This window comes from Lissotriton helveticus, chromosome 6 (genome assembly GCF_964261635.1).
Source record: "Lissotriton helveticus chromosome 6, aLisHel1.1, whole genome shotgun sequence".
In the NCBI taxonomy this organism is placed as follows: Eukaryota; Metazoa; Chordata; class Amphibia; order Caudata; family Salamandridae; genus Lissotriton; species Lissotriton helveticus.
Window position 1 is genome coordinate 1413076819 of NC_136067.1, and position 27547 is coordinate 1413104365.

The 27547-nt window shown below is 42.7% G+C and overlaps 1 protein-coding gene across 2 annotated transcripts in view; it reads right to left on the reverse strand.

The window, feature by feature from the left end:
• The window catches only part of RDH13 (retinol dehydrogenase 13), a 124774-nt gene that overhangs the window by 86492 nt on the left and 10735 nt on the right, over positions 1-27547 (reverse strand). For both annotated transcript variants that reach the window (XM_078649206.1, XM_078649205.1), the window contains exon 2: positions 8889-9007. Coding sequence is in view for 1 of the 2 variants with exons in the window: in XM_078649205.1 (XP_078505331.1) it covers positions 8889-9007 (119 nt within the window). In the remaining variant the exon portion in view is untranslated. The remainder of the gene's footprint in view (positions 1-8888; positions 9008-27547) is intronic.

Below are 27547 nucleotides of genomic sequence, written 5' to 3' on the forward strand. Positions count from 1 at the left end.
TACACCAACACCAGTCCATAATGAACACATCGAACTGTTGGGTATGCGGACTCATGCCGCACACGACTGATAAGGGTATCCCATACTTCATTCTGCCATTCAGTTATTATGGTTCTCTGTGGGCTTTCCAGACCATGTTCCTATTCGCCCTAGAACCATACCCGACCTGTTCTACTAAGAGTGATTCCAGTAACAAGGCACTAGTAGCAGGGATAAGAAATATGAGTAGAGAGTTCGACACCTATCTTACGATTCCCAAAGATGAACTCACTCCGTACACTCGTTGGAACGTAACTAAATATGGGGTTTACCTGAGTAAGAGCCAGTCAGCAAAGAAATCCCGCCCAGTTTGGATAGTACCCAATCGAGGTCACTTATGTTTACAAGGTATCGGCAGGGATCCCAAAGCACAATTAGGAAAGAGTATATGCACGGAAACATATGTGTTCGCTTCCCGAACTTCCCCTATACTATTAGCAGCCAAAGGCACGTATTTCGTCTGCCATGACCAAGCCTACACCTGGTTGCCCCCTGACTTCTCAGGTACATGTTTTATCTCATTTCTGCTGCCTCCCACCTACACGGCCAGAGCAGATTACCATCGGACAAGGACAGCTAGAGGGGTCGTGAGTAAAGACGACACCTCGGGTCAGGAATTCGCTGACTTCGCAAAGGGTTTTTTGCCATTTTGGGGGCCTATGGTGAACAGCAGGAATATTCGCCAGTTATCGAGGATAGTTGAATCCGCCGTGATTACAACGGCCGGAGCCCTTGGCAATTTGACGAACGAACTTCAGTCGGATCGACTTATGACCCTTCAGAACCGAGTTGCCCTAGATATCATACTCGCCGATCGTGGTGGTGTGTGTAGAGTGATCCAATCCAGTTGTTGCATTTTCATCCCTGATAACGCACCGACAGTGTACCAGGCCATCTCTAAGCTACACGAGATATCTGGTTCCCTTCACGTAGAAAAAGGGGACTGGTCCTTACTAGGGTGGTTCTGGGAACTGATCGCTACCTGGGGATGGAAAACACTAATCTTCATTGGGATGATCTTAGCACTTCTGTTTATGTTCTGCCTGTGTGTACAGTGCGCTCCTGCACTATGTGGCCTCTGTGCTACCTCATGTGTACGGAAGCCTGTGTCAAGGGACGAACTGAGCAACAGAATGATGCTACAGCAGCATCTCCACGAATTCTTTCATACAGACTTAGACTCGGATTAACATGAATTATTGCCTTATATGAGGGCAAAAGGAGGGTCCGTGGTTCTGAAATTCTGGACCCTACTGTTGTCCCGGTATCGAGGTCCGATACCCGTGTCCCGAAACATCAACGTACCATGACGAATTTGGTGTCGACGAACCGATAATGATTAGGACATCATTCCTATGCATTTGCGTCATGATCGAGACATGCTAACACCCCTGAATCGTAGTTTCCGTCCCGACCCCTCAGACTCCATTTTGTAAACGGTATCCATCTTGTGTCTTGCCCTCATGATAAGTCAATTAAAGGTCGAGCTTGATCTCAAAGGACACGTCCACCTTCCCTGACTCCCTCCTGACCTGTCCCAACTGACTCCCTTGCCTCCAGCCAAACCTGTTTGGGCAGCTCCTCGCCCAGTGGCCAAACACGATAGCATCAATGCACAACATACCACAAACCATTCATCGCGTACAGATCATGTTTTCTACACACATACACACCTGTCCACGCTCCCTGTTTATGGCCAGTTTTATGACTAGGAGGTGCCTTCTTTTATTGGGGCTTCACCGATATCTGATGGGAGTTCCGGGCCTGGCTAGGTAATCTATCACGACTTGGACATCTAAAATACGGGCTTGCCTACATGACTTTGCTCTTTTGTATTATTGTAGAAATATGTGTATAGCCATATCATAAACTCAAGAATTCTTGCTTGCAGCTATTATTTCTGTATATAAGGAGAAGGCTGGTTCTGTAAAAACGAACAGTCTCCTGAGAACACATGACCCGTGCTTGTCGTGCTTCTAGGACTTCTGTTACTTGGTAGCTGCCAATAAAACCTGATCTCTGACTGCGACTAGAAGACTCCGTGTTTCTGTGGTCCGGAACAGGGAGAACTCAGAGGTCTTCGGGTGTTATCCCCTGGCACCAAACGGGTTCCTAAAAACCCGTTACCTCAGGTATTCACAACGATCTATTGTCTTATTGGGAGTTTCTCAATATTCTACACTGGAAAATCCTTTCGTCTTTAAATACTGCCCTCACACACTAAATAGTGTCATGGTTCATCATTGGGCGCTAGATAGAAGAAACACAAGTATTAGGGGGCACAGATACTAATAATCCAGGAATTCCCTGCCCATATAATTTTTAATCCCGCCAGGAGACGTTCAAAATAAAATGCAGCGGACTAACCCCTAGGTAGTTGTCGATTTTTTTTTTTTACTGTGATGAGAGGATCCTTTACCCAGATGGGACAGAGGAATTTACTCTAGTTCCTCAGCATCTGACAATAACAAAAAATAAAAAAGAATTGCTCCATTTTTAAGTTGGTCTGCATCAGAATGTTGATGCGCGCCCTACGGTGAAGCATGACATTATTTAGTGTATAAACTATAGTTTTTAAATGTAGAAATAAGATTGCAACCCACTCGGGGAGGTATCAATAGGCAGTTGTCCTAACAAAGAGGTTATGTATATTGATCAATCTATGAACTAAATAAAATGTTTTTAACTAACTTTTCTTATATGGGGTTGAATCTAATATTGAGTGTGATACTATACGTGATGAATATATTGTAAACCAGAGTGCTAGATTTGTGTAAATTGGAATTAGTAGCTATTGCAGAACAACCGCCCCTCTGATATTTTGTTGTAGCACTGACACTTGGTCCAGGGTTAAGGTTTTTGGCCCCTTCCTTCTAGAATATAGGGACTTTTGTGTTGTTGATGACTAGTCAATATAAAAGCATACTGAGAAGACCCCATTAATGCTCGCAAATTTTGCTAAACCTGTCTCCATTTTACTCCACACCTCTTCCTATCCATTTCCAAATCTCCCTGCCAGCTATGTATCGCACCGACGGTCTGACAAACCATTCAGCTCTACTGATCCCAATGGAAGTGATTCATCTCCAGGGCAGAAAATGTTGATCTCACTTCAGGCTTGAATTCTGGTATGCTGGTTGAAGCACGAAGCAAGACCATGGTCTCTGCTTCTGGCTCCACCTTTTCCTAAATTGTAACAGGCATAGGTGGGGTCATCCGCTCTGTAGGCAAATAGTGAGGAATATGAAGGTTGATAGGAGCAGAATGCTAAATGTCTGTCAAGGCCAGACTAGGAAACCAAAGGCAGCCCTGCCAAAAATTCTCAAACCAACCATACTCCCTTCATCTCCTTGTGCTAATTCCATCCATCCATCCACTCATCAAACCATTTTCCCTCTCTCCCCATCTGTCCTCTCTCTTTGCCTCTCTGAGCACTTTATGCCTCCCTCTCTTTATTAAAGCCTCCCCGTGCCTGCTTCAGTTAACCTCAGGTACCTGGTGAACGTGACGGAGGCACTACAATTGGCTCTGCGCTTCCAAAACCGGTCTCCAAGGGCTTGAGTCGACTGGGGAAATGCCCAGTGAAATAAAAGCCCTGTCTTGCCCTGATGAGTGAGTGTAAATGTACCTGTGTGAGTGATGAGGTGGCCAGTTCGGTAGGGTGTTAGGCATCATTTCGGTTGTATTCTCCAAGAGTACCTGAATAAATTGTTCTGAATTGTTTTATCTCTGCAATCAATACCATGTAAGCATAAGTATTCAATTCTGGTACACAATGAGAAACCATAGAAAGCCATGTCCTAATTTGACTCGGGGGAGCGCCCTTGTCAAATAGGCCTCCTCCATTTATTACACAGAGTGGTCACCGTTGCAGGAGAACTACAGAGAACTAAGAGGATATCCTTAGGCCTGCATACTCTTTTTTGTTAAGAGGTTCTACAACGTTGTGGAGCAGTTTGGCTGCACAGACAAAACAGGATGCTTTTAGCCTAGAATCAACTTATTAATGATACAATACAAATAAAGATTGATATGTGGCTCCTGGTGCACAGCCACACACTGGTGTATTGAGCAAATGTTCCTTTTTTACCAGAAAATCAATCATGCAAGAAAAAAAGTTAATAGGATCCTATGTCATGTAAAGTCTTGTCCTTGTGCCCCAATGCATTTAGTGTGGACCGGATCTTGGGATTAAGTTCGCGCTATATAAAACTTTATAAATAAAGCATGAAGTCTGTGAACATCTATAAAAACAAAACAAAGAAAAGACACCGATCCCCCTAAGCTCCGTTTGGTACATGTGGAGGGTACATAATAATATCATCAGCTAGGCATGATGGACAAACCTTTTATCCTGGCATCCATCAGTGATATATTTGTGGGCATTCTTTGGGACATTCTTGCTAACCTTCACATAATGCCCATCAGTGACAAGTGTTTTGGGGACATGCTGGCTATACCTGCATAACAGGTCAAAACAGATGAATGTTTGCTTCCTTACTATCCCTGGGATTGGAGCAGCCCATCCTTGACAAAGTACCCACTCTTAACATCAATTCTTGCAAATTCCTAACTATGGAGAAAATTGAAGAGTAGAGAAAATTGCCATATTCAGGCCAGAAGACAAAGTGTCCATATCGAGGCAAATAGAGAAAATTGCCATATTATAAACCGTGCTTGTACTTTTAATGTTGATGCACGAACATGAAAGACAGACTATGCCCATGTGCAACAGCAGTATAGGAATGTGCATGGTGAAAATGCCACGGTGATGCTTGGGGGTCAGAATGTTTTTTCTTGGAAAAGACAAGCTTCTGTTTGAGAGAATTGACATTATTGAGCAAAAATCAAAATGTTGAATTTCATAATGAAATGTCTGTATTTTCCAAAACTGGCAAACTGATGGTTCAAACACTGCATTTATGAAATACACTTCATGCTGATTGAGTGATACTTCGATTCATGCTGAGTTTGGGGGAGTATTAGTCATTGTGTCCATTAAGAATCGGTGGATTTTTACCCAATTTATGTGAACATTTTGCTGTAAAATTCCCAAATGGCCTGTTTTTGCACAATCTTCACAGGGAGAAGCTTGCGTCAAACACACAAACACACAAAGTTTATGCTCTGCCATTTTCAAAGTTCACTGGCTGCCTCTGCGGTTAAAGGTAGCAATTTAGTTGTGTGCAATATGTCGGTTTAATGTCCAGAACGTGTTCTAACTGTAAAGAAAAAAATAATACAGGGCTTGCAGTATTAAATTTAGGGCCAGATGTACGACCCTATTTTGCATGCGCAAACGGGTTTGCGACCCGTTTGAGCATACAAAATGTGAAAGGGCTATGTCGTTATTTAGGTATTGCGAGTCGCTATTAGGAAGGGGCATTCCCTTCCTAATAGAGAACGCAACCCCATGTATGAATGTTTAGCAACAGCAATTGCGGTCACAGGCAGTGGTCCCAGAGACCACTACCGGCCCTTAAAAAATGAAACGAAAATGTTTCCATTTTTTTTTTAAAAAAATGCATCCCGTTTTCCTTTAAGGAAAATGGGCTCCATTTAAAAAAAAAAACCAAAATAACTGCATTATTTAAAAGCAGTCCCAGACATGGTGGTGTGCTGAGCCCAGCAGGCCACCATCCCTGGACGGGCCTGTCATTCCCAACGGGCTCGCAAATTGAGAGAAACTCATGGGAATTGCAAACAGTGTTAAACACACTGTTGTACATGCCAAATAGCACCAGCCAATCGCAAATGAGTCGCAATTTGCGAGGCACTATTTTGCACGTCGTACATCTGGCCCCAAATCAATTCCGGTGAAGAAGCTGTGCCGTGTTACATTTAACACAACTCTTGTGAACAGTCTTAAGTAGGCAAAGGAAACTGTGTGCTAAACAGCATCTTTGGGAACCTATAACAAAAATTCCATACAGGACATGCACTCTATCTGATCATTACACAGAGAGAAACTACTGCTTAGGCATTTTGGGAAAGTCATACGGCTTTGATCAGGTGAATGTCTGTGCTTCGGAACTCCTCTGTAAACACTCTTTAGCTGGTCATTGAGTAGAACAGTGTGCATCTGGATGTAGCTAGCACTGCATTTCTGTTTCCTCGTTTACTTGCACACATGTAGTGATGGATCCTGGCTATTGGCCCACACAGCTAGAGGGAACATTACAACGACAGCAAGTGAAGTGTCCATGTGCATGACCTCAAGGAGACGCGATCTTCATAGCTGGGTGGATTTGTGACTGGGTGCCACACAGACAGGGGGGTGATTTACCCACCATCATAGTCCAAATAAAACAGGAGTTTGCCGTACACCTGGGAAGGTACAGACCCTTGAGAAAGTCACAGGGCACAGCAATTGAACCGATAAGCAGTTTGGGCTGAGAAAAGATTACACGTCTTTGGTCTTGGGCAGCTCAGCCAAAGGTCCGTCCTCACAGCAACACTTTAAGCAAATGAGCCTTGCCATTCTTGAGGTGCTCTAAAGCAGGATCTAAAAATGCAGGGTGGTCTACCTCTATTTCTTGTAGAATATTAATGAGGCAGTTTGCATATTGTGAATCTCTCCGATCAGTGGTCATCTCTTGCATGATGGCTTACTTGGGGTCAGCAACCACCATACCCGTGAACCCCTTTAAAAAAAAAATAAAGCAGCCCTTATTCCATTACGGAAAAGGTGGAGTGTTAAAAATAAAAGTTTATTTTGTTATAGCTTGAGAGTTGGCTGTGATTCGCAGAGCTGCTGCCTACCATTCAACAAAGTTTTTTCTACATACACAAAGGGGACAGGGTCTCAGCGGGATCCATTTCCTTTTGTTAATGGGTTACCACCCCAACTCGGAAGTCTGTAACTTTTCAACGTTTGCCAACCGGATTATGGTTGAAAAACATTGCCACATTTCGTACCAATGTAGCATTTTGAAGCGACCCCCATAACATACCCCTTCAAGAAACGTATAGGGTAGCAATCCCATTATAGATGTTGATAAAAGTTTACAGATTCCTAACATGGAACGGGTAGATACAAAAAAGCTGCTTTGCGGCAACAAATTCTGAATCGGAGTGTCTGAAGTCATAAAGATGCTTTGCACATCTGGCTTATAGTACCCTCTTGCTATAAAAGATGGGTCGGGGAATTTGCTCTGTATGATGAATCTAATTGATCTATACCACTAATGTTATTTAGTCTTTAGAACGCTGGATAAATTAAGTCTTGATTTTGGATGTCTTTCCAGATATACTGTAAACAGCAGTAAGTTTGAGGTGCTCTGCTCATTCTCAAACACTATTTTCCATATCAGTTATCAAATATCTGGGAATGTATAGCACAACTAATCTTGAAGACTTGGTGAAGTTAAACTTTGAAAAAGTAACAAAAGATATTAAAGGAAAGCTTGTATTTTGAAAAATGCCACTCATATCTATTACAAGTTGAGTCAGTATCATACAAACGTTAGTGGTTCCGACATTAACTAATAGCTTAATTAAAATTCCCTCCATTTTGAAAAAATAGGATTATAGAAATGACAGTCCATGTTGGCCCACTTAAAATGGTAGTATAAAGTAGTCCGCTGTGGAAAAGGGTGAAAAACACTTTGTTGAAGGGCACTTTGGCTTTTCCAGATCTATTGTTATATGGCTTGGTGATGCCACTTCGACACCTCTCTTTCCTGTTTGTGTCATAGTCAAAACTAAGATCAATGACTTGTTTATGGCATTAATTTAGAAACAAATACAGGTGAAACTAGAGGCTGTACGAGCATGTTTGCGAAGCTCCTTCACCAGAAAATCTGAATGTTTTTTGACTGCACTGCTTTAAATTCCTTTTGGATGGTAGTGGGTAAGATAATAATGTAAGTAATTGGTCACAAGAAACCTCTAAATATTATCAAGGTCATTTTCGTGTTCCACTAGACTAAAGCATACACTGCTACTGTAGCAGACTGTCACTTTGCAAAGCTATTTGTAATGTTTTACGTCAGTGGTTCTTAACCTGTGGTCTGGATACCCCTGGGGGTTCGTGACATCTACTCAGGGCGTCCATGACTGCTTAGAAAATAAATTGATATTAACAGATTAATAAAGTGTATATTAAAAAATGAAGGAAAATATAAAGAGAAATGTTTTTAATGTTCTGTAAAGGTGAAGGAATTTGAAATTGTGGGCTAAAAATTAAGCTGCATCCTCACAGTGGTTTGTGAGAGGAGAGCAAGTGCCCCTAACAGAGTATGGTATGGACAATGGGTGGCCTCAATTAAATTTAGAAAAGCTCCAACCTTTTCATCAAACTTAACATTTTGATTATTTTTACATTTATTTTTTAAAATCAATAAAATATTTAATATTTTTTGTAATTGGTTGATGAATGTTTCTTTATGTATTTTTGTACACTGTTTTGTGGCTCAAATCATCACAATTGGTTAGGCTGGGGTCCCACATTCCAATACCAAGTGGGGGTCCCTTGACTCGAATAATGACTTAGTGAGGGCCCATGGATTCCAATAATGATTCAGTGGGGTCTCTAGATTCCAGTAATGATTAAGAGGGGGTCTACAGAAGTCGAAAGGTTAAGAACTACTGCTTTAGGTCATTTTTCAACTTACAACTGTATTTTCTTTTAAACTTGTTGAGGTTGTATCTTACATATCTTGCAATAAGTCCCACAGTTGGCTTTGTAATTATAACACAGATAGAATTTGCAAATGCTACACACAGACAGAATTTTAAGACGTCATCACGCAGGAGCTTTGTGTTTGTATCCTTGATTATTAAGAATGATAATTTCCATAAACTTGTGGCTTCTGATTGAGACAAACACAAATAACACATACATTTACCTCGTTTAGCTAACTCCAAGGCGGTTTCTTTACCAATACCAGTATTTGCACCAGTTATAATTACAGTCTTGCCTTTAATCTCTGCCTTGCTGGTACATGCGCCACCGCCTATATAGTCCCTAAAAAACAGAGATACAAATTATTCCTCTTGCTTACAGATGGTGATACTTTTCTTACTTACTATGTGTTTTACATACATGCCAACAGTTTGAAATGAGACATAGGAAGGTTTTGAAGAAAATAGAGGGCTATATTTTCCCCACAAACGTGTATTGAAGCAGAAACAATTTCAGACAGGAGACTGCTAACATAAAGTGTTTTATGGCCTACAAAATTGGCAGTCTCCCGCCTGAATCGGATCTGTGCGCATATACAGTTTTACGAATCCATTTATTTTCATAACCTGATCCAAAGATGATGTCTGTACTAGAATGTAAAATCATTGACATATGCACTCCGTTGGCCAAAGCCCTGCATGCATATCATTCAGAGCGATTAGGAATTCTGAAAGGGAATGTTTTAATAGGAATATTTATATACATTATAAAACGTAGTAGTGTGGGTGATCCTTTGCTTCACCTGGATGACTGAGCCTCCACTCGGGCTTGAGTTTACCAGAGTGATTACAATAAACAACAAAAGTAACAGTGGCTCAAGAAACAAGGCCAAGATGAAAGGTGCTCTGATTAGACAATGGCCTGGTTTAGGTTGCTTGTCAAAATATCGACAAAAAACATTGTTCAAAATACCAAGAAGGTAAGCACAGATTCACCATGTTTAATCCCACATCTACGCACCTTAAATATTTATATATATATATATATATATATATATATACACACACACAGATATGCAATGAAAAAACAAAGGTTAAAGATGTTATAGTTAGGAGAAATTGTGTGTAGTAGAGTAAAGTGTCAAAGTGGCGTGGTGTGTTGTGGAGTGGAGTGGTGTGGTGTGTCGTATAGTACAGTTGAGTGTCGTACAGTGGAAAGGCATCGACTGCAATGTTGTGGAGTTGAGTGTCGTGGAATGTTGTGAAGTATAGTTGATGTAAGTATCACATTACAATACATGTGGGTTATGAAAGTAGATTTATTCATAAGACAGAAACAGCTTAACAACCACTCTGCACCGGGTACTGGCTTCCTCTCCAATCCCCAACCGCACTTCACAGAACGCTATCCAAAGAATGCACAACAAAGAACACAAAGCGCATGCAAGGTACATGTCATATTAATAAATAATGAATACAACACACCTCCCCCCTTTTGAAAAAAAACCCTGAAAAAAATGATATACATAACATTGCAACAAATACAATAATGACAATCAAAATCTAACAAAATCTTTCATTTTAACAGGAACATTTCTGATGCGACATCCTCTTCTAGGTTCAATTACTTGTTGATCAACAACTTGAGATTCAATTACTTGTTTATGAACAATTTGAGTACTCTCTAAAGGAACTACACTTTGCCCTACAACTGGAATTGGGTTTGGTCCAATGTTGATATTATTAGGCACATTCGAAGTGGACTCAAAATCATAAAAATTATCCATAAAATTCTGAAAATCCTCAACATTCCTCAAAGGTTTCTGTGTTTTTTTTCCCTCCTCTACATGTTTAGCTCTGTACATAGATACTCGTCTAAGATTCCAGATTTTCCCGCCTTCTACTCTCACATCTTTACTAAATACCTCAATAACTTCCGTAGTATCAGACCATTTGGACCATATTTTATTAATTGACCCTCCAATCTTCACACGTACCAAATCACCTACTTGAATTTTCCGATTTAACGACTGATGTTTATTCTCATCCTTGCCCATTTTCTCTTGATATTTTTTAACGCGTTCCCTAACTTGTGAAAAATCCATACTAGAATCATACAAATTGCTATTCTTTAACCACCAAGGCATGAGTTTAGATCCAGGTTTCCTACCTCTTAACATCTCGAAAGGAGAGCATCCAGTAACTGAGTTAGGAGATGTGCGGTATGTAAGTAAAGTGGCACGTAGAGCTTTCCGCCAGTGAATATTGCTCTTGACAGCTAACTGAATAGATTCTTTTATAACTCTATTAAATCGCTCCACCTGACCATTTGCCTGGGGATTATAATTAGAGACTCTTTTATGTACAATGCCATATTTCTCCAAAAACAATTCCATTTCCTTACTGATAAATTGCGTACCATTGTCAGAAATGAGTTCAGCAGGTAACCCTTCACGAGAAAAAATATTATCAAGAAATTCTATGACCTGAGTAGAAGTAATTTTGGCAACCAGCTTCACTTCTGGCCATTTAGAAAAATAATCAAGTAAAACCAAGGCAAAAACCTCTCTAGAAGAAAAAAGACACAAAGGACCAACAATATCAATCCCTAATTTCCTCCACGGCCCCTTGGAATACTCAATAGGAGTTATGTCAACAGATAAAGGTTTAACCGACTTGTCACTCTTTGAACAAGGACCACACTCTCTTACCCAGATCTTTCCAAACTGTGTGTCGGGACACAGTACTGTGTCGCCTGCCATGTGTGGGTGTGTCGCCTAATGATGCTCAGCTGCCAAGGTTTCAGATTGCCATGTGTGACGATAATTTCAGGGTTACGATGAGTGACATTTCAACGAGTATGAGAGACACTTTCTCCCGAGGAAAGTAGCAGAAAAACCAGACTCTTTGTTTTCTTCGTTTCCTCAAGGTGTGCACTGTGAGCGAAGGCTAACAGAAAGAAGTGCAGCCGCAGTTTAATTACCAGCTCACGCATCAGCTGAGCATGTGGCTCGTTCTTCCTCTTGGCGGTGCAATTGCATACTACAACTGACAGTATGCGAAACTAACAGATCGACTGCTGAAGTAAATCCAGTCTGTGGGTGGAAATGTCCACTCATCCTGATTCTGTGAATCAGAAGCATTTCTTCCCGCAGGTTAGTTTTTGTGCACATAACCGCAACTTACATGTGAGAAAACATTATAAATGGGCCCGAAGGATTTCCCAAGATCACACAATTTACTTCAATGAGAAGCTCAGATTAGAATGCAGAAACTATCGCAGTCAAAAATGACTAAATGATTTACACAATATGTACAATTTCCGGAATAGTGACAAAAAAGGATGACATTCTGTATTTGACTCAGCAAGCCTTCATCTGAAGGAGCCTTCATCTGAAGGATGATGCTACCAAGAGATGATTGTGTATCTGACAAAAGCGTCTGCAGAGAGTATATTTGGGTTACATGGGGCAACATCTGCAATGAATACACAGAGATTTGATCACAGATTAATCGAGGATAGGTACTAATAAGTTCATTGGCCCTGTGAGTGAGTGTGAGCCTGCTAGCACAGCTTTAGCTAGCAAAAGTTTACTGAAAATCGTTAGTGAAATACTGCACTATGCCCTTTGGCTGCTTACAGCAAAATGAAGAGAACAAGATTTAAGATTTTAAGTTAAGGGTGTAGAATTAAAGAAAATACAGCCTTGCTTTATGGGAGCTATTGTTTATGATGCTGTCCTCAAGGTGCAGATAATAATTTTGAGGTTGTGTAAAACTTTCATGAATAGATTGTTAATTTTAAAAAAAACATACAAAGGTTAGGGCCAGTGGAAATATACAAGTATGTGGCTGCAGTGTTGAGCAATAAGGTACGGTCCTACCTTCACCTTGTCCTTGTATCCTAATCTGCCTGTACAAAGCCAACCCTTAACTCCCATTCCAGTTACTACTAGAAAAACTTGAAAGAAGATGCATTTGACAGATTTATTGATTAGGGGGGTTCAAATCACAAAGGTACCATAAACATGCATTTCCAGCCTAAAACTCAAGACATGGTTAGCCTTTTAAATTTGGGAACGCCCAAAGCTCGTACATTTGTGGGCATTCTCAAACTCACCCTGGAAATGAAATAAATAAAGCAAGAAATAAATCAGGAGATAAAAGATACCAAAACAAGAGGCGAAAGAAAATAAGTGAAAAACTGATTAAAACCCAGTTTTGCCAGTCACCGTGTTTGTAAGAACAGATTCACAATTGCTTTATTAACCTTCCTGCTTTCTAAAATGTGCTTGAAAATGCACCATTTGCCCATTTTTTTCTCAAAATGTCTTTAGGTGGTTCGGGCTCGCTCGCTACCCTGCTTTACCGTGTCGCGAAATGATGCATGTCTATAAAGTGTGTCACGAACATCAAAAGTTTGGAAAGCTGTGCTCTAACCCATCTGTCCACCATGCTATCAATACTGGGCCACCAATAAAATTCCCTCAAACGCCTCTTGGTGCTGGACATACCCATATGTCCTTCATGGGCAATAACCATCAACTTCTCTCTAATTCCAAGTGGAGGGACAATTTTATCACCTCTGGTAATTATATCTTGCAAACACAAAAGTTCATCCTTAATTTAAAAAAACAAACCTAACTCTCCTTTCAATTTCCTCTCTTCTGGCCAACCTTCAAGTGCATATTCAGCAACTTCAGACAACACATCATCTTCAACCATGGTTTTTTCCACTCTTTTTCCGAAATAATATCAGAATCTGCAAATACACCATAATTAATATCCTCCATGGTATAAGCTACATCAACACATTCTTCCACAACATTGTCAGAATCCGAGGCATAGCGCAAAGTTAAACGAGACATGCAATCCGCATGCACATTCAAACGGCCAGGAATGTATTCAACACTACATTGAAATTCTTGCAATTTAGCTGCCAAGCGAGCTGTCAATGTTTTACCACCACCTGCAGCTAGCATGTTAATCAACGGTTTATGATCCGTTCTCAACTGAAATTTTGTGCCCCACAAAAATTATCGAAAATGTTGAGCAGCCCAAGTACAAGCTAATAATTCCCTTTCAATAGTGGAATAACTATATTCTGCACCCCGTAGTGCCCTAGATGCATATGATACAATATGTTCACTTCCATCATTCTTCTGCATTAACACAGCGCCTAGACCTGACCCACTAGCATCCACAGCCACAATACATTCTTTACCAACAATAAACGGTTTTACAAATGGTGCAGAACTGATTTCTTTCTCTAATACCTCAAAAGCTAACTGTTGATTTTTTCCCCATTCAAATTTTGAATTTTTTTTTAACAACAATCTAAGGTCAAACACTTTTGAAGCATAGTTTTGAACAAACTTACTATAGTATTCAGTTAGGCCAAGAAATTAATACAATTGCTCTTTGTTACCTGGAGCAATGCTAGCACATGATTGAATTTTGGTTTGATACCCTCACTGGATATTTCATGTCCTAAGTATTCAACTTTGTTTTGCCTAAATTTGCATTTAGAATATTTAAGAGTCATACCCTTCTTCTGTATATTATTTAAAACCGCATCTAAATTCTTATCATGTTCCACCCAGTCCTTACCAAAAATTAAGATATCATCCTGGAAGGCAATTGCCCCCGAACAACCCTCTATCACATTCTTCATAATCCTTTGAAAAACGGATGCAGCACTTGCCAAACCAAATTGCGTTCTTACGAACTGATACATGCCCTCAGGTGTTATAAATGCAGTTAAGCACTTTGAATCATCATGCAACATAACTTGGTGATAAGCACTAGCCAAGTCTAATGTTGAAAAAACACATGCCCCAGAAAGAGTAGAAATTAATTTGTGTATTTTAGGTAAAGGATGTCTATCTGTCCAAATGTTCTTATTCAAAATGCGGAGATCGAAACACAACCGAAGATCCCCATTACTTTTAAGTGAAAGGACCACCGGAGAAACCCAGGGTGATGATTCTATAGGTTCAATAACCTTGCTTGTGACTAATCCTTCTAACATTCCATTCAATTTATCACGGTAAGCTAGTGGCACATTACGTACTCTGTCTCACAGGTACTGCAGTGTCCTTAAGTATGATTTTATGCTTACAACTTTCCCAGTTCCTCATCAAATACCCTAGGATACATTTTTTTAATGCTAGACACAAATTCTTCATTATTTGAAGAAACAATATACACTGAAGGAGACGCATTAAGGTCGTGTTTCATGCCCATCTCTTTTTGGTGAGGCCACCCAAGTATAGATACCCCTTTGGTCGCTATATACACGTTGCCTCTAGTTCTTCTCCCTTGAAAATCCAAATCCGCCCACATAAACCCTTCTAAGTCAATTTTGTGTCCCGAATAACCCCCAGGCCTACTATTCGGAGGTAGTAATTCTTTGGTAGCCCACAATTTCTTAAAAACATCCTTCCCAATTATGGAATACCATGCACAGGAATCCACCATCAATTTTACCTCTTTCCCGTCAATAAATATACCACATGACGGAAAACCTTTACCGTTGTCACTACAAACACATGAGATACAATTAAATTCACTAAACTGTTCAGATATATTTTCTTCCTCAGAGGTAAGATAATTCACTTTTTGGGGGGGATCTGCACATTTTTCCAAAATGTCCTGTTCTCTTACATTTCACACAAATTTTGTTCAACGCTGGACAACTTATGAAATTTCCAACGCAATCAAAACTACCACACCTGTAGCAAATTATAAAATTTCGTTTACTACCAAATCTATTATCTTTGGCCACAAATTCCTTCTTACCAGGAACCAACATTTTTTTTTAAAAGATTGACTCTTAACATGTGATACTTCAGATTCAGATACTGACTCCTGAATTTTGACAGACAAATTTTGAGATTGACCTCTAATCTCACTAACAAACTTCTCTGATTGCTCAATGCCCTTAGCAATATTAACTACTGCGCTTAAAGAAGACTGTGCCAATCCATAGTCTCTCTTGTATTTTCTTGCTTTCTGTCTTCATCATACTTTGGTCTCTAAGTACTTGTTCATAGTTAATGGTATCAAAAGCACACGACCCAGCAAGAGCACGTAGCGCAGATACGTAATTTTCAATAGATTCGTCTTCCTTTTGCGCTCGTGAATAAAATGTAAACCTCTCCATCACTGTATTTATTTTCTTCCCAAATCTTGTGCTTAGTTGTTTGACAGCAACCTCAAAAACATCTGTATCCTCAGATCCTTCAATTGGAGGTAAATTACTGAATTCTTTGATACCTTGACCACCTAAACAATGTCGTAGTAAATCCAGTTTCCTTTTTGCAGAACAGCCATCTTCTTCTAAAACTTCTACATATGCTAAAAACATAGGATACCACAAATCCCACTCCATTTTAGGTTTCCCAGCCACAGGTAAAAAATGTGGTGGAGCCACAATGTTAGACATATTGATATTCACTGATGACCTTGAATAAATACAATAAATATGTGATGACGTATAAAATAAATACTCTAATCAAAAACACTTTAAATTTGTGAAGAAAAATTTACATACAGTGGTATTAAAGATGCGCGAATTATCAATACAATCTGCCCAAATTAAATAGCTACTACAAAAGTTTATATAGTGTGAAACACTGTTATCACACCTAAATGCTGTAATGTCACTGTAATCATACCCAGACGCCGTAGCTTGTAAAAAAATAAATATATATGTGGCTTGCAACAATAAATCCTGAAATGCTTACCCGATCTAAAGTGTGTGAATCACTGTAATCGGCTCATAAATAAAATTACGAAGTCTAGTAAACTCTCGTTGTCTCGGTGACACTCAATAACAGTTCCTCGAAAGACTTAAAAAATGGCCGCCATTACGTGCGTCTGACGTTGTACTTCTCAGAATTCTTACCAGCATCCACAATGCTTTGCGCAATGACGACTACAGCAATGCTGAAACGATGACAAAAAATCGAATCCAACGGCGTGAGGATTCGAGAGAGAGACAGTTAACTAACACAGGTAGCCTAGCTGTATGTTTCAGAAGTAAACAACTTGAAAAGATGATCGTAGCAATCAGGGAATCATCAAAATAGTAAACGATAAATACTGATGCAGGTGCGTTCAACACACAGTATATTTCTACTTTCAGCCGCAGTTGCAATCAAGGCACAATGCTTCCAAACAGAAACACGTATTAAGAAGAAAAAAAAAATGAATCCAATTCGTATACAAAACTAGATCGAATGGTTTTTTAAACACACAGCCAGCCGCTGGTGCAATCAGAAGCATGTCCAATGTAAATCCGCCGCTGGTGCATTCACGCACAAAACATAAAAAAAAAAAAAAAATACCTTGAATACGATGAGTGAACGCTGTCCTGTCCTGTAAATCCCCTTTGTCGCCAAAAATGTGATTTAAGAATCACATTACAATACATGTGGGTTATGAAAGTAGATTTATTCATAAGACAGGAACAGCTTAACAACCACTCTGCACCGGGTACTGGCTTCCTCTCCAATCCCCAAACGCTATCCAAAGAATGCACAACAAAGAACACAAAGCGCATGCAAGGTACATGTCATGTTAATAAACAATGAATACAACAATAGTGTTGTACAGTGGCATAGAGTGGTGAAGAATGTTGTACAATTTAGAGGCACAAAGAGGAGTACAGTTCAGTAAAGTGGTGTATAGTTCAGTGTCGTGGAGTGCTGTGCATTAGAGTGGCAGAGAGTATCATACAGTCAAGTGTTGTAGAGTGGAGTGTCACACAGTGGACAGTGGTACAGTGTTGTACAGTGTAGGAGAGTGTTGTAGAGTGCTGTGTCATAGTGGAGCGGCATATGCTAGTGTGTCACACTATGTAGTACAATGGTGTAGAGTGGATGAGTATAGAGTAGAGTAAAATGTTATGTAGTGGCACAGAGTGTAATAGAGTCTTCTAGAGTGTAGTTGTATAGAGTACAATAGGGTGTTGTACAGTGGACCAGCATAGAGTGGGTTAAAGTATCGCACAGTGAATTAGAGTAGAGTGTAGTTCAGTGGAGTCGTGTAGGAGATAGTGTAATAAACTGTAATACAGTGAAGTGTTATGTTGTACAGTAGAGTACTGTTTGTGCATTAATCAAAGTAATCTGTGCCTCTTTGCATCGCAGCGCTCCACTGCTCTGTGTAGTCTTTGTACATTGCTCGCATCGTCTCGCATATCATTTGTGCCTCCTCTGTATCGTTTGCGATATTGCTCGCATTGCCTGATAAATATACATTGCGCCGGACTGTGGCCCCAATCTCGTCCTGTTTTCACTTTCGTACTTACAGCCATTTTGTTGTTGCGCCTCGTAGCCCGTCCCTCCACCCCGCTCCCGCCTCCCAGCTGCCCCTCCCTCCCACTGATAGTTGAGCTGTGTGCCATCCGGGGAAGCGCTGTGACCATCCTGACTCGCTCAGAGGCGGTCGCGCCCCAAGCTCCCTGGCCTTTGGGTATCGTAGCGCTGTACTGCTCTGTCTGCTATTTGTGCATTGCTCGCATTGACTGGAAGTCATCTGTGCCTCTTTAGCTTCGCTGCGCTCCTCTGCTCTGTTTACTGTTTGTGCATTAATCAAAGTCATCTGTGTCTCTTTGCATCGCAGCGCTCCACTGCTCTGTGTAGTCTTTGTGCATTGCTCGCATCGTCTCGCATATCATTTGTGCCTCCTCTGTATCGTTTGCGATATTGCTCGCATTGCCTGATAAATATACATTGCGCCGGACTGTGGCCCCAATCTCGTCCTGTTTTCACTTTCGTACTTACAGCCATTTTATTTATTTATTTATTTATTTTTGAGATTTATACAGCGCGTACAATTGCCCGTAGGCGTCTCGGCGCTAGAAACTTTGAATGTATTCCCGAGGTTAGGCCGGTAACTATTCTTGATCAAACAGCCAGGTCTTTATCTTTCTGCGGAAATGCATCAGGGATGGGCTGTCTTTGATGGAAGCTGGCAGGGAATTCCATAATCTGGGGGCTGCTACAAGGAAGTGTCTATCGCCCCAGTTAACTGTTTTTGTTTGTGGTATTTGTAGGATTTTAAGGTTGTTAGATCGGAGCGATCTTGTGGAGGATTGGTATCTGAGTTGGGATTTCAGGAAATGTGGGCCACAGTTGTGCAATGCTTTATAGAGTATGCACAGCGCTTTAAACTTGATCCTGTTTCGAATCTTGAGCCAATGCAGGTCCCTTATGGTCTCGGAGATTGGTGAGAACTTTGGGATTCAAGACAGGAGACGGGCTGCAGCATTCTGGATGGTCTGCATTTTGTTGGTCACTCTTGCTTGGGCATTGATGAATAAGCCGTTACAGTAGTCAAGAGATGACAACACGAGGGCGCTTACCAGCGTCTTACCTGCTGAGGTTGGTAGAAACGGAATGATTTTCTTGATCAGCCTGAGTTTATGATGGGCTGTTGCTGCTATTTTATTTGAGTGGGCCATGAAATTTAATTTATCGTCAAAAATCACCCCCAGATTTCTGACGGTGATGGCTGGTGTAGGTGGTGTTCCGTGCGTAGGGGGCCACCAGGTGTTTGACCATCCGGGGGAGAGATGTCCAAATATGACGACCTCCGTTTTTTCAGCATTTAACTTTAGGCAGTTAGAGGACATCCACTCACCGATCGCCCGCATGCCCTCTTGGAAGTTTTCAGCTACCGTGTCTCCATTCCCGTTGATGGCCAACACAAGCTGGGTGTCATCCGTGTATGAGGTAAGGCTCATCCCATAGGCCTTGATGACAGAGGCCAGGTCAGACACGTAGATATTGAATAGTGTCGGACTGAGGGATGAGCCTTGAGGAACCCCACACGGTAGTGACAGCTTGTGCGATTGGAAGGGCCCCAGTGTGACCACCTGTGATCTACCGGCCAGGAAGGAGGAAAGCAGATTTCTAGCCATGTGGCGGAGGCCCAGGTTTTCGGCACGGTCGACCAGGATCTTGTGGTCGACCATGTCGAAGGCTGCCGACAGATCGAGCAATACGAGTATTGCTGTACCTCCTTGGTCCCGTATCACTCTTATGTCCTCTGTAGCTTTTATTAAGGCAGTTTCGGTTCCATGGAACTTGCGGAAACCAAATTGAGTGTTGTCCAATCGTTGATGTTTTTCTATGAACTCTGAGAGTTGTAAGTTCATAGCCTTTTCCACTACCTTGGCTAAAAAGGGAAGACTGGCTATGGGGCGGTAGTTTTTTGGTTGGTCCTTGTCCAGATTAGCTTTCCTAAGTAAGGGTTTGACCAAGGTGTTTTTAAGGGAGTCTGGGTATATCCCAGTTCTGAACATTGTGTTGCAGATTGATACAATGTCAGAGGAGAGATAGTCCACGATCGGACGAATGACTTTTAGAGGACAGGGATCTAATGCTGAGCCCGATTTGATTGTGGCCGTTATTTCCTTGATTTGTGTTTCTCCAAGGTCTGAGAACTGAGATAGTTCGATATTATTGATCCCGTTGTTAGATGTGGGGGAGCTGATTACTGTTTTTGTGGAGAATGCTTGATATATATCATTCACCTTTGTGAAATAGAAATCAGCAAGAGAATCACAAAAGACTTGGGATTGTGGAGGATTCAGGTCCGGTGCGTTTCCCGTTAAGACCTTAGTTATCTCAAAAAGTTTTTTACTTGAGTTTTTAGCAGAATTGATTTGTTCAGTGAAATAGGATTTTTTTGTCTCGACAATAAGGGCTTTGTATTGTCAGAGTGCTTCCTTATAAGTGGTCTTGCTTTCAGCGCTGTAGGATCTGCGCCAGTGTCTCTCCCTGTTTCTACAGAATTGCCTCTTAATACGGAGCTCCTCTGTAAACCATGGGGCTGATGGCGTTGCTCCATTTCTAGAGAGTTTTTTAGTTGGGGCTAAGGAGTGGGTGGCGGTACCTATCCACTCCTGAAATTGTCGGGTGGCCAAGTTTGGATCAAATGTTGAATCAGGATGGGTTTTTTCAAGTAAGGTCGTTAGCTCAGCGTGATCGATGTCCTTCCAAACTTTGATGGTTTGTGGTTTCAGTACAGAGTGGGATCTGAGTCTATTTAATGTGACTGATATTTTTATTAAAATGGCGAAGTGGTCGGTCCATGGCATTGGTAAGGTATCTATTATATTAACGCCTTGCATATTAGTAAAGATGCCATCTAACGTGTGACCGGCTATATGGGTGGGGGTGGTTACCAGTTGCCGAAGACTCATGGTGTGCATGTCTGATATCAAGGAACAGGTGTCTTTGTCAGATGTATTCTCAAGATGGAAGTTCAAGTCGCCCAATAATGTAAATGAGTCTTCCAGCGATGGAGCTTCTAGTATTGCACCCAGATTTGCTAGAAAGTTGGTGCGAGGGCCTGGTGGTCGGTATAGGAGGATGCCTTTAAAATGAAACGTTGGGGTGAGTTTAAGATCGAAAAGAAGGGCTTCGCAGGAGGTGGAGTGGATGTGAGATATTCTGACCGTTATGTGGTTGCGGGCGATGATGGCTTGTCCTCCTCCGCGCTGCCCCACTCTATCTAGGCGATAGGCGTTATAGGCTGGGGGGGTCGCAACTGCCATGTCAGGATCGGATGCTCCATCCGTCCATGTCTCCGTGAGAAAAAGACAATCAAGGTTGTTATTGACAATAAGATCGTGTATTTCTTGCCGGTGCTTGACAAGGGATCGTGCATTATTTAGTGCAGCGGTGATGTCGGTAGACATAGATGCAGTGACAGCATGCGTTTTGATTTTTTCATTAGTTATCTGTAACTTAACATTGCAGTGAGGACATGTAAATTTTGTGGTATCTGACCATAGGTGTGGATTGTATTGAGCGCAGTCGGTGTTAGGCGTGCATAATGCCATCAATGTGGATTTGGGGTAGATGTGGGGAGCCAGTCGCGGGGATTGATCAGGGGTTCTGGCCCTTGGCCCGGTCTCGGCACGGACGAGCACAGACGAGCTTGCCTTATGCGCGCCTTCGGCACGCAATCGTCGCGCCCGCTGCGCTCGTCCGCTGCGCTTCCGGAACATGCACATATTTGTAGGGAGGGAACAATGCAAGGGGCATGGCCTCGAAGTGGGCGTGTCCCAGTCAGGGAGAGGGGAATGAAGTTGGCGGGAAAACTGCGATTTTGCCCTTACCAGTGCTCGTTTTTCAGCAGGAAGGGGTGCCTGCACACTGTAGTTGTGTGACAGGGAAGGTGAGTGAGTTAAAAAACAAAGTGAAATTTTACAGTTTTTAAAACAAAGTTATGCTCAGTTTTCCTTGCTACTCCCGGCTGTGCCTCAGGAGGGTTCAAAAGTTATCTAAAGCACTAGTAGTCAGCGCGTCTTTTATAACTTTGAAGGGGAGGGGGCGTGGCCTCGAAGTGGGCGTGTCCCAGTCAGGGAGAGGGGAATGAAGTTGGCGGGAAAACGGCGATTTTGCCCTTACCAGTGCTCGTTTTTCAGCAGGAAGGGGTGCCTGCACACTGTAGTTGTGTGACAGGGAAGGTGAGTGATTTAAAAAACAAAGTGAAATTTTACAGTTTTTAAAACAAAGTTATGCTCAGTTTTCCTTGCTACTCCCGGCTGTGCCTCGGGAGGGTTCAAAAGTTATCTAAAGCACTAGTAGTCAGCGCGTCTTTTATAACTTTGAAGGGGGGGCGTGGCCTCGAAGTGGGCGTGTCCCAGTCAGGGAGAGGGGAATGAAGTTGGCGGGAAAACTGCGATTTTGCCCTTACCAGTGCTCGTTTTTCAGCAGGAAGGGGTGCCTGCACACTGTAGTTGTGTGACTGGGAAGGTGAGTGATTTAAAAAACAAAGTGAAATTTTACAGTTTTTAAAACAAAGTTATGCTCAGTTTTCCTTGCTACTCCTGGCTGTGCCTCAGGAGGGTTCAAAAGTTATCTAAAGCACTAGTAGTCAGCGCGTCTTTTATAACTTTGAAGGGGGGGCGTGGCCTCGAAGTGGGCGTGTCCCAGTCAGGGAGAGGGGAATGAAGTTGGCGGGAAAACGGCGATTTTGCCCTTACCAGTGCTCGTTTTTCAGCAGGAAGGGGTGCCTGCACACTGTAGTTGTGTGACAGGGAAGGTTAGTGATTTAAAAAACAAAGTGACATTTTACAGTTTTTAAAACAAAGTTATGCTCAGTTTTCCTTGCTACTCCCGGCTGTGCCTCAGGAGGGTTCAAAAGTTATCTAAGCACTAGTAGTCAGCGCGTCTTTTATAACTTTGAAGGGGGGGCGTGGCCTCGAAGTGGGCGTGTCCCAGTCAGGGAGAGGGGAATGAAGTTGGCGGGAAAACGGCGATTTTGCCCTTACCAGTGCTCGTTTTTCAGCAGGAAGGGGTGCCTGCACACTGTAGTTGTGTGACAGGGAAGGTGAGTGATTTAAAAAACAAAGTGAAATTTTACAGTTTTTAAAACAAAGTTATGCTCAGTTTTCCTTGCTACTCCCGGCTGTGCCTCAGGAGGGTTCAAAAGTTATCTAAAGCACTAGTAGTCAGCATGTCTTTTATACCTTTGAGGGGAGGGGCGTGGCCTCGAAGTGGGCGTGTCCCAGTCAGGGAGAGGGGAATGAAGTTGGCGGGAAAACGGCGATTTTGCCCTTACCAGTGCTAGTTTTTCAGCAGGAAGGGGTGCCTTCACACTGTAGTTGTGTGACAGGGAAGGTGAGTGATTTAAAAAACAAAGTGAAATTTTACAGTTTTTAAAACAAAGTTATGCTCAGTTTTCCTTGCTACTCCCGGCTGTGCCTCAGGAGGGTTCAAAAGTTATCTAAAGCACTAGTAGTCAGCGCGTCTTTTATAACTTTGAAGGGGGGGGGGCGTGGCCTCGAAGTGGGCGTGTCCCAGTCAGGGAGAGGGGAATGAAGTTGGCGGGAAACGGCGATTTTGCCCTTACCAGTGCTCGTTTTTCAGCAGGAAGGGGTGCCTGCACACTGTAGTTGTGTGACAGGGAAGGTGAGTGATTTAAAAAACAGTGAAATTTTACAGTTTTTAAAACAAAGTTATGCTCAGTTTTCCTTGCTACTCCCGGCTGTGCCTCAGAAGGGTTCAAAAGTTATCTAAAGCACTAGTAGTCAGCGCGTCTTTTATAGCTTTGAAGGGGGGGCGTGGCCTTGAAGTGGGCGTGTCCCAGTCAGGGAGAGGGGAATGAAGTTGGCGGGAAAACGGCGATTTTGCCCTTACCAGTGCTCGTTTTTCAGCAGGAAGGGGTGCCTGCACACTGTAGTTGTGTGACAGGGAAGGTGAGTGATTTAAAAACCAAAGTGAAATTTTACAGTTTTTAAAACAAAGTTATGCTCAGTTTTCCTTGCTACTCCCGGCTGTGCTTCAGGAGGGTTCAAAAGTTATCTAAGCACTAGTAGTCAGCGCGTCTTTTATAACTTTGAAGGGGGGGGCGTGGCCTCGAAGTGGGCGTGTCCCAGTCAGGGAGAGGGGAATGAAGTTGGCGGGAAAACGGCGATTTTGCCCTTACCAGTGCTCGTTTTTCAGCAGGAAGGGGTGCCTTCACACTGTAGTTGTGTGACAGGGAAGGTGAGTGATTTAAAAAACAAAGTGAAATTTTACAGTTTTTAAAACAAAGTTATGCTCAGTTTTCCTTGCTACTCCCGGCTGTGCCTCAGGAGGGTTCAAAAGTTATCTAAGCACTAGTAGTCAGCGCGTCTTTTATAACTTTGAAGGGGGGCGTGGCCTCGAAGTGGGCGTGTCCCAGTCAGGGAGAGGGGAATTAAGTTGGCGGGAAAACGGCGATTTTGCCCTTACCAGTGCTCGTTTTTCAGCAGGAAGGGGTGCCTGCACACTGTAGTTGTGTGACAGGGAAGGTGAGTAATTTAAAAAACAAAGTGAAATTTTACAGTTTTTAAAACAAAGTTATGCTCAGTTTTCCTTGCTACTCCCGGCTGTGCCTCAGGAGGGTTCAAAAGTTATCTAAAGCACTAGTAGTCAGCGCGTCTTTTATAACTTAGAAGGGGGGGCGTGGCCTCGAAGTGGGCGTGTCCCAGTCAGGGAGAGGGGAATGAAGTTGGCGGGAAAACGGCGATTTTGCCGTTACCAGTGCTCGTTTTTCAGCAGGAAGGGGTGCCTGCACACTGTAGTTGTGTGACAGGGAAGGTGAGTGATTTAAAAAACAAAGTGAAATTTTACAGTTTTTAAAACAAAGTTATGCTCAGTTTTCCTTGCTACTCCCGGCTGTGCCTCAGGAGGGTTCAAAAGTTATCTAAAGCACTAGTAGTCAGCGCGTCTTTTATAACTTTGAAGGGGGGGGCGTGGCCTCGAAGTGGGCGTGTCCCAGTCAGGGAGAGGGGAATGAAGTTGGCGGGAAAACTGCGATTTTGCCCTTACCTGTGCTCGTTTTTCAGCAGGAAGGGGTGCCTGCACACTGTAGTTGTGTGACAGGGAAGGTGAGTGATTTAAAAAACAAAGTAAAATTTTACAGTTTTTAAACAAAGTTATGCTCAGTTTTCCTTGCTACTCCCGGCTGTGCCTCAGGAGGGTTCACCTCGTAGCCCGTCCCTCCACCCCACTCCCGCCTCCCAGCTGCCCCTCCCTCGCCCCTCCCCCCTCCACTATCCCCATATGACAGATGCTTTTGCGCGCAGCGTTCACGCGCAGCGGACGCGCCCTATGCGCGCCGAAGGCGCGCCAAAGGTAAGCCCGTCTACGCCCGTCCGCGCCTGGACCGCGCCCAGCGCCAGACCCCCTGGTCCCCGCAATATCCACTCCACCCGCATAACATACGCCGCGCATCCCTCTCTGCACTTAACCCCGGCCGACCTCCAAACTGCTACCAAGCCACCCCAGGACACACCCATGGACCCTTCACCTGCCACTCCTGCAAGTTCGACTGCATCAGGACCCGCACCAAATCCACAAACTACAAACTGAGCTCTGACACCAACCACCTGAAATGCATCCTGCTCAACACCCGCTCGGTCCACAGACACGCCATTGAACTCTGGAACCTACTCGACACTACATCGCCGGACGTCGCCTTCCTTACAGAAACCTGGATGAATGCATCATCAGCTCCCGACATCGCCATAGCCATCCGGGACGGTTACAAGATCATCCGAAAGGACCGCACCAACCAAACAGGAGGTGGCATCGCCATCGTCCATAAGAACACCATCCGCATCACGACCAGTTCCGACGATAACCTCGCTGCCGCCGAACACCTTCACTTCCAGATACACACCGACCCCAAGACCACACTCAGAGGCACCCTCATCTACAGACCACCAGGACACCGCACACAATTCAGCGAAGACATCACTGACTTCATCAGCCCACACACCCTCCCCTCCGAGGACTACATTCTACTGGGAGACCTCAACTTCCACCTGGAAAAGAAAAACGACAGCAACACCACCACCCTTCTGGACAACCTGGCCAACCTCGAACTCGAACAACTGGTCAAAACCCCCACCCACTATGCCGGACACACGCTCGACCCAATCTTCACCTCCAGCAAGCACATTTCCTTCAATCACACCACAGCACGGACCACAGCTGCGTTCACTTCAACTACAAAAAGACCACGACCCACAAGCCCCCACAACCTATTCCCCGAAGAGACTGGAACAAATTTCTTTCCCGGACAACCACCAGCTAGTGGCTGCCATCCCCTTTCTACTGCAAGTGTCTTTCCATTTTTGATAGAAGGCCTATGTTACAACTGTTTCCTGAAATTAGGCTATTATTGGTTTGCCTTTGTTCTGTATTACTGTACAGTTATCCATCTTTTTTTAAATTTTTGGAGCAGGGTGCCCGATTAAAACTTATCACCGGATGCTCACTTTTAGGTCATGCGCATACGCTATTGCTGCGATGGGTATTATTTACAGTAAAGGTCTTAGAGTCTACCCATTGCTTACCATTCGGTTGGCTTGATTGCTACTCTTTTTGTGCTACTTCCTAATTGGTCAGGTGTCACTTCCATTCATCTGTGTGGTGCACAGACCAAGCACAGAGTGATTAATTCTAAATAGAGTCCTTCTGCTGCTCCCGTTGTAATTCAGGTACTATTCCCCACCCCCTACCTCCACACTCCTTTGGTCTATCCCCACATCCCTAGCCATAACAACAAGCATTTGCAATGCAATAAGTCTCGCATTTGCAAGAGTTTAACCTATAAGCATTGTAAATGACAATGCCTTTTATTGATGTTGTAAAAACTAACACGTAAATAAAAGGCATTGCCATTTACAATACCAATAGCTCCAAAACTCGCAGTTGCGAGACCTATTGCATTGCAAATGTTTGTTTGACAACACATCTAAACTCTGACAGTGAAACAACAACACATCTGGACTGTAAAGGGAATATGATTGAGGCGACAAGAAATGATCTGGCTCATGAAATTGATATATCAAAAAATCATTTATGTAAACTAATACGGAAACAAAAAGATGGCGCACCAGGTACTAATGGTATACCAATTGCACTTTATAAAGAAGACCCTGATTTATGGTCAGAATGTCTCACATCTGTGCTCAAAGAAATTGTCAGGACATTAACAATACCAGAATCATGGAGAGGATCATTAATATCGCCAATCTATAAAAAAGGAAACTGGGCGCAGCCTGGAAATTACAGATTAATTACTCTTCAAGATACAGATGCCAAGCTATTCGCACGAGTTTTATTATCAAGTATATCGGTATGGGCAAAAGAGAAACAGTTAATTACGCCCAATGAAACAGGAGTTATTAAGGGAATGGGCACCATAAGAAATAAACTAGTTCTGTTAATGCTAGTGGATAAATGTATTTTTAATTAAACAACCCAGGTATCTGTGCTTTGTGGACTTTAGATTGGCCTTCGATTGTGTACAGACTTCTGTGGCAAAAACTGAAGGAACAAGGTATCCTAGTTTCCCTCCTACATTAATCCAACTCCTCTATTCT